Source organism: Corythoichthys intestinalis, chromosome 11 (assembly GCF_030265065.1).
Source record: "Corythoichthys intestinalis isolate RoL2023-P3 chromosome 11, ASM3026506v1, whole genome shotgun sequence".
In the NCBI taxonomy this organism is placed as follows: Eukaryota; Metazoa; Chordata; class Actinopteri; order Syngnathiformes; family Syngnathidae; genus Corythoichthys; species Corythoichthys intestinalis.
Window position 1 is genome coordinate 49,345,035 of NC_080405.1, and position 17,856 is coordinate 49,362,890.

The following is a 17,856-nucleotide window of genomic DNA, read 5'->3' on the forward strand; positions in this document are numbered from 1 at the left end:
AACATATATTAGCTGAAGCAACTTACAGCCTTCTGTGGGCCAAACCAGAGCGCGATTATCCTATAGCCATATGAAACGTCTGAGTCTGCTCCTTTATGGAAGCATTATTGAATGACAGTACAGCCAGACCCATAGCTGCCACCAGAGGGCAGTGCATCCTCCACCATTAAACAAAATACAATACTTTGGACCTTTTGGTATATTTTTTAAAGGGTTTATTCAGATTTACCCGGCAATTCAGGTTACGTCGCCATCTTAGAAACGGAACTCATTCATAACCCGCGGACTACCTGTACGTTGTTCCACTACAGCGAAACGAGTCATTGGCTAAAGGCTCCCGCCCATCGGAGGCTGTGCGTCTCTGGGTGACTATGGGCAGTGGGCGGGGTTCGGCTGGCCCGGACACTCTGGTTCTCTGCATGAATATTGGATGATATGTCTGACTGACAGCGAAATAAGCAAATCAGTGATCTTGCCATATGAACATCAGCGGGAGGGATTTTTCACTCATCCGAGTGACACTTGTTCTGTTAAAAACGACAAGTGAAAAATCAAGCTCATTTCTGGTGGAGTTTTTTTTTATCAATTGTAGCTGCGTCTGTTTGGAGACTAGACTTCTGGCACTCTTGTTTCTTTCCTTACCGAGCAACGGGTGCTGCTGAGCCCCTCCACCGTTACAAAGCACTCACAGGGGGACCCACTTTGAGCGTCCCCTCATTGAAAGACCAGCCTCTGCCATTGGTTTTAAAAGTCGGGACATTTTATATTTATGTGACCACTGTGGGTGTCACAGAAGGGTACTAACACTTTAGTCCACGTGCATAAATGATTTTTTTTTAAAAATCTGCATTGATGTCGTCCATGTCACTTGAAATGGTGTCCCGAGAAAAACCCTCACCAAATTCCAGTTCAGATTTGATAAAGATTCAAAACGAAATAATGCCGATAGCAGAGATGTCAACCCAGGCACGTGAAGAGAAATTGGAGCGAGAGGTTGTTTACTGTCTGCGCACAACACATTAATGACAAGAAAGCGATCCACGCTGGCGTGGGCGCTGTAAAAATGGCAAGACACAACGCAAATTCATTAGTGGTGAGCCAATAACGCCGTAACGTATCGTTGTCACGCGTCCAAGAGGGAAAAGAATTGGCTCGGTTATCAGTGATGTGTTATTATTCTTTTTAGTATGAAAACATTTCATCAGCGTGCTGACAGCTTTAATGACATATTTGGGAGGGCGGGCAAAACATTTTGACATGTTGACTGCAATTGGTGTTGTTTTCTTTTATGTTGAGCGAATATGTGTCTAAAATCCCTGCTTCCAATTACATAAAGTGGTTCTGATTTGAGTATTTAATCAGTTATGTACGCACTGTACTTCAAAATAATTTACCACAAAAATCTTTTCAATATAAATATACATTAAAATTACATGTAGAAGCATTTACTTATTAGCAATAAGTACACGTTAAAATAATAATTACATAAATCCAGTTCATTCAGATAGACGTTGCCTAATTCGATAATAATATTCCATAATCATCCCACTTATTTTTAGCTTAGTAAAATTGAAATATCAACACTAAAACCCGTTTTAAGTATATATCAAGTTGAAAAATGCAATAAATTACAGTAAATGGAAAACGAACATTAATTTGATGCTGTAATGATAATATGAAATAATATTTAAATACAAAAACATTAAGTTTGTTCATTTAAAAAGATATACTTTCAAAAAATAATGATTAAAGAATGCATTAGCTTAGAGGTATAATATAGTAATTGCTAAATATATATAGATATATATTAGGGCTGTCAAAATTATCGCGTCAACGGGCGGTAATTATTTTTTAAATTAATCACGTTAAAATATTTGACGCAATGAACGCACATGCCCCGCTCAAACTGACTAAAATGACAGTACAGTGTAATCTCCGCTTGTTACTTGTTTTTTTTGTGTTTGGCGCCCTCTGCTGGCGTTTGGGTCCAACTGATTTTATGGGTTAGTACCATTAGTGAGCATGGTGTAATTATTGACATCAACAATGGCGAGCTACTAGTTTATTTTTTGATTGAAAATTTTACAAATTTTACATGCGCACATGCCAGTGATTAGAGCAAGTGAGAGAGAGTTCTCTGCTACACTCAGGGTTGGCTGCTGAATCAATATTATGAAGTGTCGAGAGCTAGATTGTCTTTTGGGTTGCTACAGCCAGTATGTCTCCCTCAGAGGTGAGTAAATGAAGCCAATTGTATCGTTTGTATTCTATGTTGAGGTTTAGCTATTTAGCGATTATGCTAATCAGTGTTCTCAAGTGTCTATTTGTATTGTTTTGAAGAAGCATATTAGCATTTGAGTTATTGTTAAATAGTAAAGTTGTCTAATTTCTTTTTATAAAGAAACCACACACATAAACCCATTCATATAAGAGATTAGTCTCCTTTCAACACAAACTCCCTTTCAAACTAAATAGTCATACAAGAGAGTGTGCTTTTAAATTGGATTTGATTGTATATATGAACAAATGTTTGGCAAAGAATACTGACCTATTTCAGCAGTCCACTATAGTAACCAATGTCCCTAAAAGGGTTTAATGTTTTTTTTTCCATATCAGGTTATTCTGGAGTGGCCCACAGACCTGGCAGTGAGCCCGATGGACAATTCGCTCTATGTACTGGACAACAATATAGTGCTGCGCATCACCGACAACGGCCAAGTGAGCATCGCGGCAGGACGCCCTGTTCACTGCCCGCTCTCCATATCAGAACGCGGCATCGCCTCCAGCGGCCAAAGAGCACAGTTCACCCCGCTGGAGTCCGCGGCGTCCATCGCCGTCTCCTATCACGGCGCAATCTACATCGCCGAGACGGACGAGAGAAAGCTCAGCCGCATCCGCAAGGTCTCGGTAGACGGCGAGATCATGCACTTAGCCGGGGCGCCATCGGACTGCGACTGCAAGAACGACGCCAACTGCGACTGTTACCAAGCGGGCGACGGCTACGCCAAAGACGCCAGGCTCAACGCGCCGTCTTCTCTGGTGGCCGCACCGGACGGGACACTCTACGTGGCCGACCTTGGCAACATCCGTATCCGGGCAGTGTCTCGTAACGGTCCGGTGCCGACGTCCAACGGCTATGAGGTGGCGTCCCCGGATGCTCAGGAGCTGTACGTGTTTGACGGTAACGGCACGCATCAACACACGGCCAGCTTACTCACCGGAGACTTCAAGTACACCTTCAGCTACAGCACGGATAGCGACATTACGGCGGTGACGGACAGTAACGGAAACACGCTGAGGATACGCCGAGACTCCAGCCGAACTGCGGTGCGCATCGTAGCGCCAGACAACCAGGTCATCTGGCTCACCATGGCCACCAATGGTGGGCTGAGGTCTCTCACGGCGCAGGGAAAGGAGTTGGTTCTGCTCACCTACCACGGCAACAACGGGCTGCTGGCCACCAAGACCTCCGAAATCGGATGGACCACCTTCTACGAGTGAGTATGTTAGTAAAAATGTGTGCCTTGAGTCAGATTGTTTCGTAATATTGTTTCAATACAGGGATGAGGTTTTCAAGTCCGGGTTTTGAAGGCATGGTAATAGAGATACAGGGCTGCAGCTATCGAATATTTTAGCAATCGAGTATTCTACAGAAAATTCCATCGATTAATCGAGTAATTGGATAAAACATTTTTATTTAGGTCAATTATAAATATACTCGAGAAAACTAACCTAATATTGAACCATTTTTAGACAATGTCTTTATTTTAGATGTACATTGCTGAAAACGGCCAACAAATGCATCTCAGATGTGACTAGAAAGAAAAACAACAAACTCACTGCTTTCACTCAAAAAAACTTGAGATCCTATTAAAAAAAAAAAAAAAAAAAAAGAATTCTTATTTCTTACCTAAAAATGTCATTATGCTTGATAACACACATTACTTAAAAGATAGGTGTTTTTCCCACGTGTTTCAATAGAATTTCCATTTGTGTCAAGCTAATTTTAAGTTCTAGTCTAAATTGTAAGTCCTGCTAAGATTTCGAGTTTTTGCAGTGTTCAAAATATATGTATGATATCAGTGTTGTTAATAACTGCGTTAGAATATAACGGCGTTACTAACAGCGTTATTTTTTTCAGTAGTGAGTAATCTAATTAACTACTTTTCTCATCTTGGCAACGCCGTTGCCGTTACTGAGGATGGAAAGGTGTGCGTTACTATGCGTTGCTATATTGGTTGAATGACGCGATAAAAGTCTGAGGGAGACGAACTCACCAAGACGACAGAGCACAGAGCAGGACTGTGGAGGAGGCAAAAAAGTTGTGACGCCGAGCAAACGCAATGCTAGGTGGCTCCTCTAATACCTGACTGTAGCCGATAGCTTACAAACTACGCCCACGTTATGGTAGATATGGTAAACATGGTAGATATCACATATATAGAACTAGATGCGAAATGACAGACACTGGGGCGTTAGCAATATGTACAGTATAGGAAGTAGATTCGTTAGCAAACAGCCGCCATCTTAAAGCAGTAGATTTCTTAGGAAGGCTCTGTTGTAGAGAACCTTCCAAACGAACCTAAGTAACTTTTTATCTTAAATACTCCTAAATCGGCAAAATCTTGACTTGAATCTATCTTTAAATGATGAAACAGTTTTAAAACGTCCACATGTCAAAAGTAGACAGAAGGGAACTAATGGAATAATGGTAGCAATTTTAACAACTTTTAAGATTCAGGGGTAAAGAATTGGGCTAGGGCCAATTGTCCCAAAAACCTTTTACACTTCACATAGTTTGACCTAGGTTTTTTTTTGTTTTTTTTTTTGAGGTAAAAAACAAAACATGAACGTTATCACCAGTTACTTTGCCAAGTAACTAATTACTCTTACATTCTGGTAACTGAGTTACTAACGCAATTACTTTTTGGGAGAAGTAATTTGTAACTATATTTTTTTAATGTAAGATTAACAACACTGTATGATACCTGCTGTATTGCACATTAGGCACCAGTTTTTATCTATCAATGACTACTGAGCTAAAATTGACAGTTAACTTTATTATGTTTTTATTTTACAACCTCATCATCTACAGCGTTGTGTTTTTACAGATTAAATAAAGCCTGTATGAAAGACACGTTAGCCACACATCGACAGTAGTCATAATAAATAAAAATCTAGCCCTCCACAGGTCTAACGTACATTAACGTTAGTCTTATTTATTAGCGCTATGTTAACTTACTTTTACCTTGTCTCGAGTATCGCACCTCCGCTCTCAGGGTAAATGGGGTGCCTTCGGTGGAGCTGCCGCATTGAAGATGTGCTGTACTGGTATGCAAGCGCTGTCTCACAGTGAATACATGAAACAGTGTTCGCCTTCGTGTCCAGCTTGAAATGCTCCCACACATTGGACATTTTCTGCTTTTTCTTGGTGCCTTTCTCTTCGCTTTCGTCGGCTTCTATATTCTATATATACCTCTATATTCATGCATGGTTGAAATCAAATATATTCACCGCCTTTGTCTTCTTCCTTGACGCACGTGACGTCAGCGCGTTGTGCCCCGTTAAAAGTCGTCCGGGCAGAACGTCATGCTTAGAGCTGGCAAAATTAAACGATTCCTGGAGGCGGAGAAAATTCCTCGATCAATTTTTATCATCAAGTTACTGCAGAGTAATTATTTCAGCTCTACAGCGATGTGACCGAAAATTCGGCGCCGAAGAATTTCGGCCGAAAATAGCTAAAAATGCATTTTCAGTTTTTGGTTAAACGAAAGTTTACCACCGAATAGTGTGAAGAACCATAGTCCTATTGTGATGACGTAATCAAAACAAGGCGAGAAGCAACACTACTGGGTCACAGCCAGCATGTCCACGGTTTGGACGTATTTTGAGGTATCAAAGAAAAATATAAATTATTAAATGAAGGAAAATAAAAATAAATTTGCTTAATCGCTATTACACACAAATTCTGAAGTTGGTTTCCATTGATATCCTGTGTCACACTGAGTAGAGCGCATATGAGCCCGTGCATGAGTACTTTGGCATTTAATCAAGCAAACAGTATACAAATAAAATAGTATTTAAATGCATACATGTGCATTTGCTGTGGCTTAGTACAATATGTTTATAGCACGACCACTTCCTCTTTTTGTCACATTTTTTCCCCGCGACTTCCACACCCCCTCTGCCAGTCGCAGTTTAATCCGTCCGGGAGCGACTTCACTGCTAAAACTTGACCCACTCGCCTGGCTCTCAATTGATTCCACTTGTTGCACAAGATTACACAGAGTCTTATTTTAAGGAGTAGGGGATATTGGAATAGCCTTGTCAGTTTCAATATGAGCAAATCAAATGAAGTGGCTAATTTAGCTTAGCACAAAAACGTGTTGCTTCGCTTCACAGAAATGACAACAAAAGAACTGAATAAACACACTGAAATGATATACTTGTGTTAAAACGTGCAAACTTACAGATTTTGTTTTATCAGGGGTTCCCAACGATGTATAGTGCAGAGGAAGTGTGTAGCGTCTGTACACCTAAAGGATTCTTTTCCAACTAAAGTAATGTTCTTTTTTCTTTCTGCTTCCAGTAAGTCACCACTTGGGGAAGCCAAGCGCACATAGCTAATAGGGGTGTTCCATCTTAGGCACCCCACAATTCGATTCGATTACGATTCAGGGTGCTATGATTCGATTATTGAACGATGATCACGGTATTGATGATGATCCCGGTTATCATGATTATCGACGCATGATACATTACTAATGAATAAAGTAGCCAAACAAATTTATGTCCATTATTTATTTGAAATATCCTAATGATTCAACAGGAACGATGGAAACATGCCCATACAACAGTAAAGTCCCCTTAAACTTTTTTTTTTTTTTTTTTTTTTTTTTTTTTACAAGAAAGTCCAAAAACATTCATCATTTTAAAGGCATTACTTATTTCTCAATATGCCCATAGAACACACAGATGACCTTGAGATACTCTTTTTCACAATAAGGTGCAAAAACATTAGCTGTTTCAAAGGCAGTACTTATTTCTCTCAACAATACAATCAAATTTATACTGGTGGCAAGAATTCCATATTTTCTGGAAAAAACAAAGTGTCTTTAGAAATAAGACTTCTTATAACCAATATATTTTGTTTTCACAGTTTTCTGTACTATTTCGCATGATTGTAGTGTTACCGCTGTACTTAATCCTGGTTTTAAACGTTCTGTATATTGAGTAACTTTTGAACACCAACAAACAACGCATAAATGAACATGGAAATACACGTTAGCGAATTCGCTAATTAGCTTAGCGCTCGACACTAACTGTTAACATCTCAAAAACACCACCTCTACCGCTCCCTGTACTCAACTCTTATAGACGCACACAGGACTTAGCAACACACTCGGGACATTTTTCAATTGACTTGACTTGAAACTACTGCTGGACAACTGAAAGACAAGAAGCAACAAACTATCTCTCTTCCCCTCTCGCTCTAAAAAATAACTTGCGCACAGAAGCGCGACCGCCGGGTCCCTGCCTGTCTCTTACACAAATTTATTTTCCAGTCTTTTGAAAAGGAGGAAATCTGTCGCTCAGTAACCTGCAGCATCCATCATAACGTTGTGCGTGAGTCCGCTAAAGGTGTCCAGGCGGCAGACGTGTCTTGGATTTCGTTCCGCTACGAGTGGCTGTCATAAAGTTTTTAGGAAAAATCATCGTTTTTGAACATTTATGAGTCGTAATCAAATAGTCACGTGTAGAATGCATCTAATAATTAATTTTTGGGCTAAACCAAAGAAAAACTCTGGAGTCCGGAGTTACAATAGTGACATCTTGTGGCAGATGAACAATATATCAGTTTAGAAAGAAATCAAACTTGGTCAACTTGGTAGTCAACTTAAGATCAAGGGACAAAACACTCCCCGCCTGACATATGCTAGACGTCAGCCCTTACTTGTAAAAGTACCACCTAAAACAAATGATGCAATACAATAAATGCCTGCAGCGTAAGACACTCTAAAACATAGGCAAAAGAATATGTGTAAAAGTTTTCTCCGTGAGCTTTTGAAAAATAAACATCTTTGTGAAAGTCCACTCCTGTGGAAAGAAAATTCATCATATTCAAGTAAAAAAATAGTCATGAGAAATTCTTAGAAAAGTTAATTTAAAGTTCATATACTTTAAAAAAAAAAAAAATAATCGAGAAGTTAAGAAATGAATGTAAACTATGTTATTTTTTTGACCCTGCCTATTAAAAGAATCTGAATTGAGAATCGTTTGGAACCGGAATGGAAACGTGAAATCAGAATCGGAAATGGAACCGTTCAAATTCAGTCAGATCAAGGTTTGAGATTAAATACATGATTTAAGGCACAGGTTTAAAGTGTGGTTTTAAAGAAGTTAGTGTTTTAAGATTGAGTTAGGTGATTTATGTTTGCTGAAATGTTTTTTCTCACAACGCCAAATGAAATAAGTGAAGGCTCCCTGGATCCCTCATTCCATTATGTAAATGAAGTCACCTTCAAGTGGAGCAGATTAGTTTGTTTAGCAATTGAAAAAACACCTGCTGCTTCCCTCGACCACAAATTATGTGTTGTCTTTACTCACAACTGGCCTACCAAACAATGGCCCCTGGCCTCATTCTCCCATTTTACTAAACATATTTCAAGAATGAATTAGTCGTTTATACCAGTGCTAATTAGTTTTTCATGCATGGCTTGGGCTATCAAAAACAAACTTGTAGCCGTTGTAGTTGTTGTTTCAAGTTCGAGTTTCAAACCTAACAATAATACAGATCATATGTTTGACACAAATCTATCCAAAAAAAAAAAACGTAACAGAAAAGGCTTAATAATTAAAGTCGATCCTTCCTCAGCTGCCCTAAAAATCTCAAAACAGAAGTTCATGTCACAATCTGAATTTTTGCAGTCTGCTAGCATGTTTTTCCATTTTTGTTGTTGCTCTGTGACCGTTCCGTCATTTATCAAGTAGGCTAAGTACTAGGGGTGGGAACCTCTGGGTACCTTACGATACGATTTGCGATACAAGGCTCACGATAACGATTATCTGATGATATAGCGATACAACACTTATCGATACATGGGTCAGAAAATCATTGTACAATACACACATTGATTTTTGGTCACTTCTTGTTGATTTTGGGGAATTTGTGGGTCATTTTGCTGTTGACTTTGGGGCATTTAAGGATGACATCCTGTTGATTTGGGGTTATTGAACCGGAAGTGACCCAGGTGACTAAAAATCAATAGGGAGTGACCTGTAAATGCCCTAAAATGAACATGAAGTGACCTATATGTAGCACCTCTGCTGTTAGGCAAAGGGCGACTGTGGGCTACTGGACCGGTACTAGGTTCGGGGAGTGGTTCTTAAAAAAGAAGGAACCAGAGACGGATGGAACTTGAACAAAGACGGCAATTTACAAAACAAATATCAAGACAATAGACAAACAAACAAGTAATATTTAAATTGTGTACATAAATTAACAATATGTACCTAAAGAAAGTCATTTTTGCTATATAATACTAGAGCAGGGCGGTAAACCAAAAATTTACCGTTACAGAAATTCTTCACGATGACCGACGTAATTTTGACCATGTCGGGAAATTCGGTAATTTAATAAAACAAGAAAATATAGTCGTTTCAACCCGCTTTGACTCTGTGTTGTTCGGCTATGTTCATTCCCCTTTAAGAAAGCAGTCAGTGCGCTTTCGTATGGAGTCACGTGGTTTTCAGGAAGCCAAACAAACAGAAGCCCGGTAGGCTACCGCTAGCGGCTAACGCTACAAGCAAACGTGATGGAGTTGGGCTTAAGGGAGCTTCGCCAAACTTTCACCAGACATTAAGTAAACTCTTGGCGGGTTCCAGACGGGCTTTCACCCGCTGTCCTCCCTGGTTCTCACGATTTCATCAGAGGATGCTTTCATTGCTTTCTTCTGGTAGCCAAGCCACAGGCTAACGCTAGCGGCTAATGCTACAAATAATCGTGATGAGTCGGATAGCGGCTTTAAGCCTCTAACCTTGTCGAAACGGCTGAAATTAATGAGTGGACTGGGCACGGACTTCATCTAGCAATCATTAACGTCGCGTTATTTGGTATCTCTGTGTGATTTCTCTGAAGGCTTTCATGATGGTAAAGCACTCAGCATAAAGTATAATCCAACAGTGAAGCCTATATATAATATGACAGTTTAATGGCCACAGCTGTTTTTCCTGTATGTGTTTGCTTTATTCTGCCATCATAAATTCTTAAATGTTTCATTGGCATCAGAGCAATACAGCTTTAATCTGGTTGTGTCAATGTGGGGGATGCATGTATTAAAAAATGTTCTGGAAAAAAAAAACTGAAACCTTGACCTAAACACTTGTGTTGAATAATTATGTCACAGCAGCCATTACCAATAAGTTGTCTGAAGTGTACTGTTAAAGTGCTTGTGACACGAAAAAGCATGTTTATTTCATAATACACGCGGTATTTTATGCTCCTGAATGATATGGACCGCTTGGATGTGTGTGGAAGCGATCGCTATATTTATTTAGTTTTTTGAATCCCGCGCCAGGAAAATGAGTGGCTTCCGGCTTCGGTCTCGCATTGAGGAGGAGGGCGCTGTGACGTGTACGGTAGAAGACGTCCTCTTCACGCTACAGTGTACTGTTGTGTATGAGGACGAAGGATTCAGCTGATTTTGCGGATTAATACTTTTATTTTTTGCATCACGCCAGCCAAACGGCTGCAGAAAAATCATTCTGTATGCGGGAGAGGCGTATGCGCCTTTTTGGAGTTTCAAAAGGTTCCCATTCACCGTGGATATTTACTGTGGGACCATTGGACTTACAAGGAAGTGAGTAAACATCTTGTTTTGTATTATGTCAAATACGAATACAGTGATTACAAAGTAAACACTATAAAATTCCTTTAAATAAAGGACTACTTACGTTTGATCATTGGTAGGCATGTAAAAAGCTATCCTCACGCTCATTAGCAGTTAGCTGTTAGCACGTTAGCTACACAACAATTCCAGCCACCCTCCTCCAGGGAACGAACTGTAAATTGCTCTCCGCCGGGCGGTTTGCCGATCCGCAAAGAAACTCGACAACCGGGTCGTCATGTCAAATAATCCAGGCTAGTTATGTGTGATTTTCCACTTCGAAGACTTTGAAACATCCCTCGGTTCGGGTTAGCGTGTCGGCTAGCTGTCACTCCTTCTGGTCTGTTTACATTCTCCGAAGCCGGGGAAGGGAAATGACATATGTCCGATTTAGGTGTCATAAAATATCGTTCGGCAGGTGTGACAGTAAAGGTAAAGTCGACTGTTTTGACCATTATGGAGTAATTTTGCCATGTCGTCTTGAATAAATGGATTTTTATTATTTTATATTCCATTTAGCACAAGTTATTTGTCATGACCATGCCATTTATTTAGCAATTGGGGAAAGTACTTGGGTAAAAAGAATATCCTGTAAAAATATTGAAGTAAAGAGACAGAAACAATGACATTTTGCCGCTCTCTTCGTCGCGTTTTCCTCATTGTGAATAGTTCCCCCTCGACAGGCTGACTGGTCCTTCTCAAGCCATTTATATAGCTATTGGGGAAAAATACTTGGATAAAAAGAATATCCTGTAAAAATATTGAAGTAAAGAGACAGAAACAATTACATTTTGCCGCTCTCTTCGTCGCGTTTTCCTCATTGTGAATAGTTCCCCCTCGACGGGCTGACTGGTCCTTCTCAAGCCATTTATATAGCTATTGGGGAAAATACTTGGATAAAAAGAATATCCTGTAAAAATATTGGGAGTAGAGAGACTGAAACAATGACATTTTGCAGCTCTCTTTGTCTCGTTTTCCTCGTTCTGAACAATTCCCCCTCAATGGGCTGAATAGTAAAACCGATGATCCTAGTCTACCGCTGACGTCATCCACCTGTTGGGGACGCTAAAGCCCTATAATTGTAGGCGTGGCTAACCGGCAGATTAAAAGACTAATTTCTCGTCATCTGCGCTTTGCTAAATTGTTGTATATGGTCGAATCGTCTCAAAATATGATTCTAATTCACATAATAATGCCATTTAAGACTTTTTTTCTGGTGTCGTATGCTCTTTAAAGCTGCAAGCCATTACAATGACATGTTTGCACAGTCGTCAGATTGATTTTTATAATGTTGTACATTTTTCAAGTCATACAAGCTGTTATAAATGTTCACACTAGAATTCTTATTGTTTACAATTTTTTTAATATACTTAATATTTAGACCACGTGTGTAATTGTTAAATTGAAAGCTGGTAAATAAATCTAACGAGAATCAGTTAATTTGTATTCCATGCATTGATTCAAATTTTCAAATTATATAACAGTCTGCTTGGGCGAATTTATCGTCATTTATCATTATCGAGGTAAATCTACTCAATTTACCGTGATACGTACTTAAGGCCATATCGCCCAGCCCTATATTATACCTTAATTTTGTGTTAAGGATTGTAACAAATTTGAAGCTTCTATCTGTTTTTTTTTTTTCTGTTTTATGTTCAATTTTCTGACCGGTCAGATTTTCTAATTATAGTGATTATTCTATTTTGTTTAGTATTGAAGCAAAATCACAAAATTGAGCAAAGTTCAATTTGTTGCACTTCAAATAATATTCAAAGGCACTTAGGAAGTTCAAAATTCTTAAAAGAATGTTCAACTTTCAAAATCAAAAATAAAACAATTTAGCTTGTCCGTTAATTTTCCTCCAAGGATCCAATGAGTTTGTGGTGTATAGGAAGCACACCATTCAGTTCAATCCATCCAAAAGAAAAAATAATCCAATTCCTACCGCAACCTTGGTTGTGGCGGTGGCTTGTTGCTCAGGAGGGAAAATCCAGCTCTTGTGTTTGCTCGCCACTCGGTTTTTACTGAGAAGCCTGTTGTCCTTCTCGTCGTTGTCGTCGCTCTTTAATCAAGTTGTCTGAGTTTCGGGAGAAACTCTGTGGCTTTTCCCAAAGGGGGGAAAAACCTGGCCACGAGAAATAGCATTTAGGCATTTGTGCAACAAAAAACAAGTTTTAACTCAGTCTAGCTGTTAGGAAGGCCGCATTTTGAGACCTAAAATGGCGCCGTTAGTCGACCGTTTTTCCACAATACGGCACATTTTTCACATCAAATTAATTTAAGTCACAAAATAAAATACATCACTTTTTCCTTCAAATACAATACTAAAAATGACACTTACATTCAATATAATTCTACGTTTCATAGTATAAAATTGTGGCAGCTGAATGTCCCTATTGCATAGTAGCTCTGCTAAAACTAACTTCTCAAAATAAGCATTTTAACAAAAGGAAACTTACCAAAACGCGTCTGGTTAAAGTTTTGAGCCTTCCAAAGGGTCACACCACTCTTGTAGTGAGGCTCAGGATTGGCGTTTTGGGAGAAAATAAAGGTTTTATTTGTCTCTCCAATTAGCGGTAGCTCGTAGCCAACTGCTACGCTTCCCATCGGTCTCTTGTCTGAGACTCGTGGGTAGGGGAGGGGCTCTCTCACTCTTGAAAAACTATTAGTGAAAGCAAAAATTCGTAACTTATTGAATATTTATAAATGTTAGTTATTTAGAAAATTACAATTTTTATCACTTTTAATATGCAAATGACTCACTTGTTTGGTGGTTTGTTTATTACTTATTTGCTCAATTTTTAATGTAATTTAATGTTATTATCTTAACTGGGGTTACATATAAATACCCCCAAAACCAGAAAGGCTATGTTTCAAGTCGTCAATGGCAGCTAATTAGCTAACGCAGACACAATTCTAGTGGAAGATTTTGGTTCCTTTTTTTTCCTAAACAATGACACCTTTTTAAAACGATATATCGATTCTTGGCAGGAGCATATCGATTACCTTTTGGGATACAAAGTATCATGATACATAATCATTTCAATATTTTGTCACACCCCTACGATGGACCATCGCGGCACTTGAAAGCTTGTCACAATCGTCTCTTCTGTTTGCGACATCACAACCAGAATCGTGGTCCATACCAATTCTCGGCTGTTAAAGAGTTAACTGTTGTTGTTTTTTATTTTAAACTGTTCTTTTTGTCCTCCAAACCAGCTACGACAGCGAGGGCCACCTAATGAATGTGACCTTCCCCACCGGCATGGTGAACAACCTCTACACAGACATCTACAGCGCCCTTACCGTGGACATCGAGAGCTCCCTTAGCGATGAGGAGATCAGCATCACTACCAACACTTCCAGCATCCACGCCTACTACACCCTTTCCCAGGGTGAGTTGTTTGAGTGTGTGAAGGTTCGCCAGAGGGAGCTGCGGTCATATGTCAAAGCAGACAGATGTCAGCGTAAATGATGAGTCACTCAGTGGGCCAGATTGGGTTATCACCCTACACAATCAACCTCGTATTAAACAGTATCCTGATACCTGATGGCCAGATGGTGCACTCGTTGGGATTGCATCGATCACGTTCCCATTTCTATATGAGTATACGCTCACTAAGCATTGGTCATTGGATCCTTACTTAACCCTTGTATGTTTTTCGGGTCTGTAGGGCCTGTTTTCAGTAAAAGAAAAATGGTCTTTGGTGTCTTTGGTGACAGGGATTTTCCTATATGATGAAAGTGAACATAGGGGTGGGATCCTCTAGATCCCTCACGATAAGATATAACTTTTGATATAAGGCTCACGTTGATGATTATCTCTACATGTGGCCATCCGACAATTATTGATACAAGTGGGCAGGAAGGCAATCGACGAAATTCTACAATACAACTACTGAAAAGGAAAACAAGCTTTTTCTGAATGAAGGAACCAGCAGGTTGCTAGCGACATTTTACTCCACAAAACTGTCTGTTATTGGCTGCCATTGACGGCGCAATAGACGTTCAATCCATTCTGACTGGGAGGTCCAGTTGCCCCTCCCAGTCTAAATGGACTAGGCGAATGAACCTCTCAGTCAAAATGGACTGGACGTCTATAGTGCCGTCAATGGCAGGCAGTAGTTTAAAAACCCTATAAATTAGGCTAATAAATTTTGAGGTCAACAACGTCTTTGAACCAGTGCTTCTCATTTAATTTCTGGTACGCATTTTACCGGCAAAGTCTTAATTTTAAATTAATATACAGGAAAGTCAATTACATGCAATGACACTTTTAGGTAACTGCACACCCAGCCAGGGTGTTTAGCTCGGTTGTCTGTACAGTCCACTGTAACTGTGGCAGCCCGGGTTTGATGCTGAATTGGAAGTGGATTGGAAACTGAAGTCCAATTTCCTTTAACATTTTGAGTTCAAAGCGTAAATATTTAAAAATTTTCCATCATACCTTGAAAATTGAAGTCAAATTTGTTGACTAGAAATTTGAATTGATGCCCTCTTTTTTTTTTTTCCCCAGTGTAGATTTGGAGGATATTAATGTTCCTGACACCAGGCGTGAAAAATCTTTCCCCTTTTGGCGAAATTCGCCGTTTTGAAGTCAAAAAGGGTGACCTTTGTGAATTGTGTAAATCCGAGGAGAATTTTTTTTAAGGGGGGAGAGGTCGGGAGATTTTTTTTTTTATGTCGGACGCCTGGTATGCAACCGGGGAAAGCGGCACAAAGCCAAAAAAGCACACCAAAACATTTACGTATTTCAACGAAACAAAGGAGGGTACACTGTTGTGTCCTGTCTCTTCAATGCCAAGCTTGCATACCAGGCTTCACGTCGGCGGTGAATGAACACCTAAAGCGCCTTCACCCAGTTGTAATTTTGGAAGATGACAGGAAACAATTACAAGCTGGCAGATCGTAAGTCCATCTAACTAACTAACGACATGTTTTACTGAAGTTGCTAAGCCTGTCGCGGTATGCAATGAGTCCATTTATCGCACGGTAAATAAAAATGAGGGCGTTAATTTTCACGGCTGCGTTTTATCACCGCGTGCGTGCGTGTTGATGGCATATGAAACACCACTTCCATTCACAGATGTTTATTGGTCATCAACACACCATAGAATTAAAGTTCCGACATACAAAATAAGGAAACACATCTAGATTAAACACTGTTAACTGTAGCATTGCTACATTGAGGCTAATGGGGAAAAAAAGACAACCTACTTTAGCCTGCTATATAATATTTGCAAACTTGCGCTTAAAAGGTGACACTTCAAACATGAAAAATTGCTGATTCACAGCATTTGCAAACGAACAAAATGAAAAGAATTTATTGATTACTGACACCACATGCAGTGACAAAAAAAGCTTTTTTGCGGCATGTAAAGCTTACGGTTAGCGGTTTAGCCAATGTACTACTGGTAAACATTTCAAAATAAAGGCATGTCATGTTCGTCATATAAATAACGATTTCTGGAGTTAATACCACATACGTCAGAATTCAGATTCTACAATAAGAATATCTTTAACATGATACCCTTTTTGAAAAATCTGATTGGCAATGATTAATTATTATACTACTATGATATATAGTAGTATACTATAATGTTAATGCTAGATATTTTTTCAGAATTGTTTTGAATCATGTTGGAAAGGCGAAGTCAGTGTTCTGAATCTGTTTACATTCTTCTTTTGCACTAGTTAATGCTATCAGCATTTGACCTCATTTGTGATTTATTGTTGTTATTTACGTGGTTATTTGTACTTTAATAAAGAATTTAAGTCTTCCAAAATGTTTTGTGAATAAATAACCGTCATCAAAAATGTCATTGCTAAATTAGTAAAAAAAATAAAAATAAAAAGGGGGGGGGATTATTAGATTAGTCCCCCGACTATTTTTACGATTAGTCGACTAATCAGGAGAAAATTTCTCATTTGGGACAGCTCTAGTTGTACAGTGTACCGGAACATATTTCCTCCACACCCTTGTCACCTTTTTAACCCCTGATACTAACTCACTGCTTTTTTATCGTAACTATATATTCTTGGCTTTCAGACCAATGCAAAAGCAGCTATCAAGTGGGCTTTGATAACTCACTGCGTGTCACGTACGCCAACGGGATGGACACCCACTACCAGACCGAGCCTCACATCCTGGCAGGGGCCGCCAATCCGACGGTGGCCCGGCGCAACATGAGCTTGCCAGGCGAGAGCGGGCAGAATCTAGTGGAGTGGCGATTCCGCAAGGAGCAAGCGCGAGGGAAGGTCATTGTGTTCGGACGCAAGCTACGGGTACGTTTGATCCTACCAGAGGTGGTGACTACGACTCATGTCATATGACAAAAATTTACAATTTGAGACTTTTTGGATTAAGCTTGAGTGCAGATGCCAGTATCATATTTAAATCAGGGCTGTCAAACGATTAAAATTTTTAATCGAGTTAATTACAGCTTAAAAATTAATTAATCGTAATTAATCGCAATTCAAACCATCTCTAAAATATGCCATATTTTTCTGTAAATTGTTGGAATGAAAAGATAAGACACAAGACGGACATATACATTCAACATACGGTACATAAGTATTGTATTTGTTTATTATAACAATAAATCAACAAGATGGCATTAACATTATTAACATTCCCTTAAAGCGATCCATGGATAGAAAGACTTGTAGTTCGTAAAAGATAAATGTTAGTACAAGTTATAGAAATGTTATATTAAAACCCCTCTTAATGTTTTCGTTTTATTAAAATTTGTAAAAAATTTCAATCAAAAAATGAACTAGTAGCTCGCCATTGTTGATGTCAATAATTGCACCATGCTCACTCATGGTGTAACACACAAAATCAGTTGGACCCAAGCGCCAGCAGAGGGCGCCAAACGCCCAAAAACAAGTAACAAGTGAACATTAAACTGTGCTGTCATTTTAATCTGTTTGAGCGGGGCATATGTGTTAAATGCGTCAAATATTTTAA

At 39.3% G+C, this 17,856-nt stretch overlaps 1 protein-coding gene and 1 long non-coding RNA gene across 4 annotated transcripts in view; one reads left to right on the top strand and one right to left on the bottom strand.

Annotated features, from left to right (window-relative positions):
• The window catches only part of LOC130923564 (uncharacterized), a 98,697-nt gene extending 85,214 nt beyond the window's left edge, over positions 1–13,483 (bottom strand). For both annotated transcript variants that reach the window (XR_009064728.1, XR_009064727.1), the window contains exons 1-2: positions 13,346–13,483; positions 12,832–13,011 (exon numbers count right to left, since the gene is read on the bottom strand). This is a non-coding gene — a long non-coding RNA (uncharacterized LOC130923564). The remainder of the gene's footprint in view (positions 1–12,831; positions 13,012–13,345) is intronic.
• Positions 1–17,856, top strand: part of si:dkey-237h12.3 (teneurin-3) — a 649,923-nt gene that overhangs the window by 603,302 nt on the left and 28,765 nt on the right. For both annotated transcript variants that reach the window (XM_057849309.1, XM_057849310.1), the window contains 3 exons: positions 2,617–3,497; positions 14,106–14,281; positions 16,936–17,171. In XM_057849309.1, the coding sequence (XP_057705292.1) occupies positions 2,617–3,497; positions 14,106–14,281; positions 16,936–17,171 (1,293 nt within the window). The remainder of the gene's footprint in view (positions 1–2,616; positions 3,498–14,105; positions 14,282–16,935; positions 17,172–17,856) is intronic.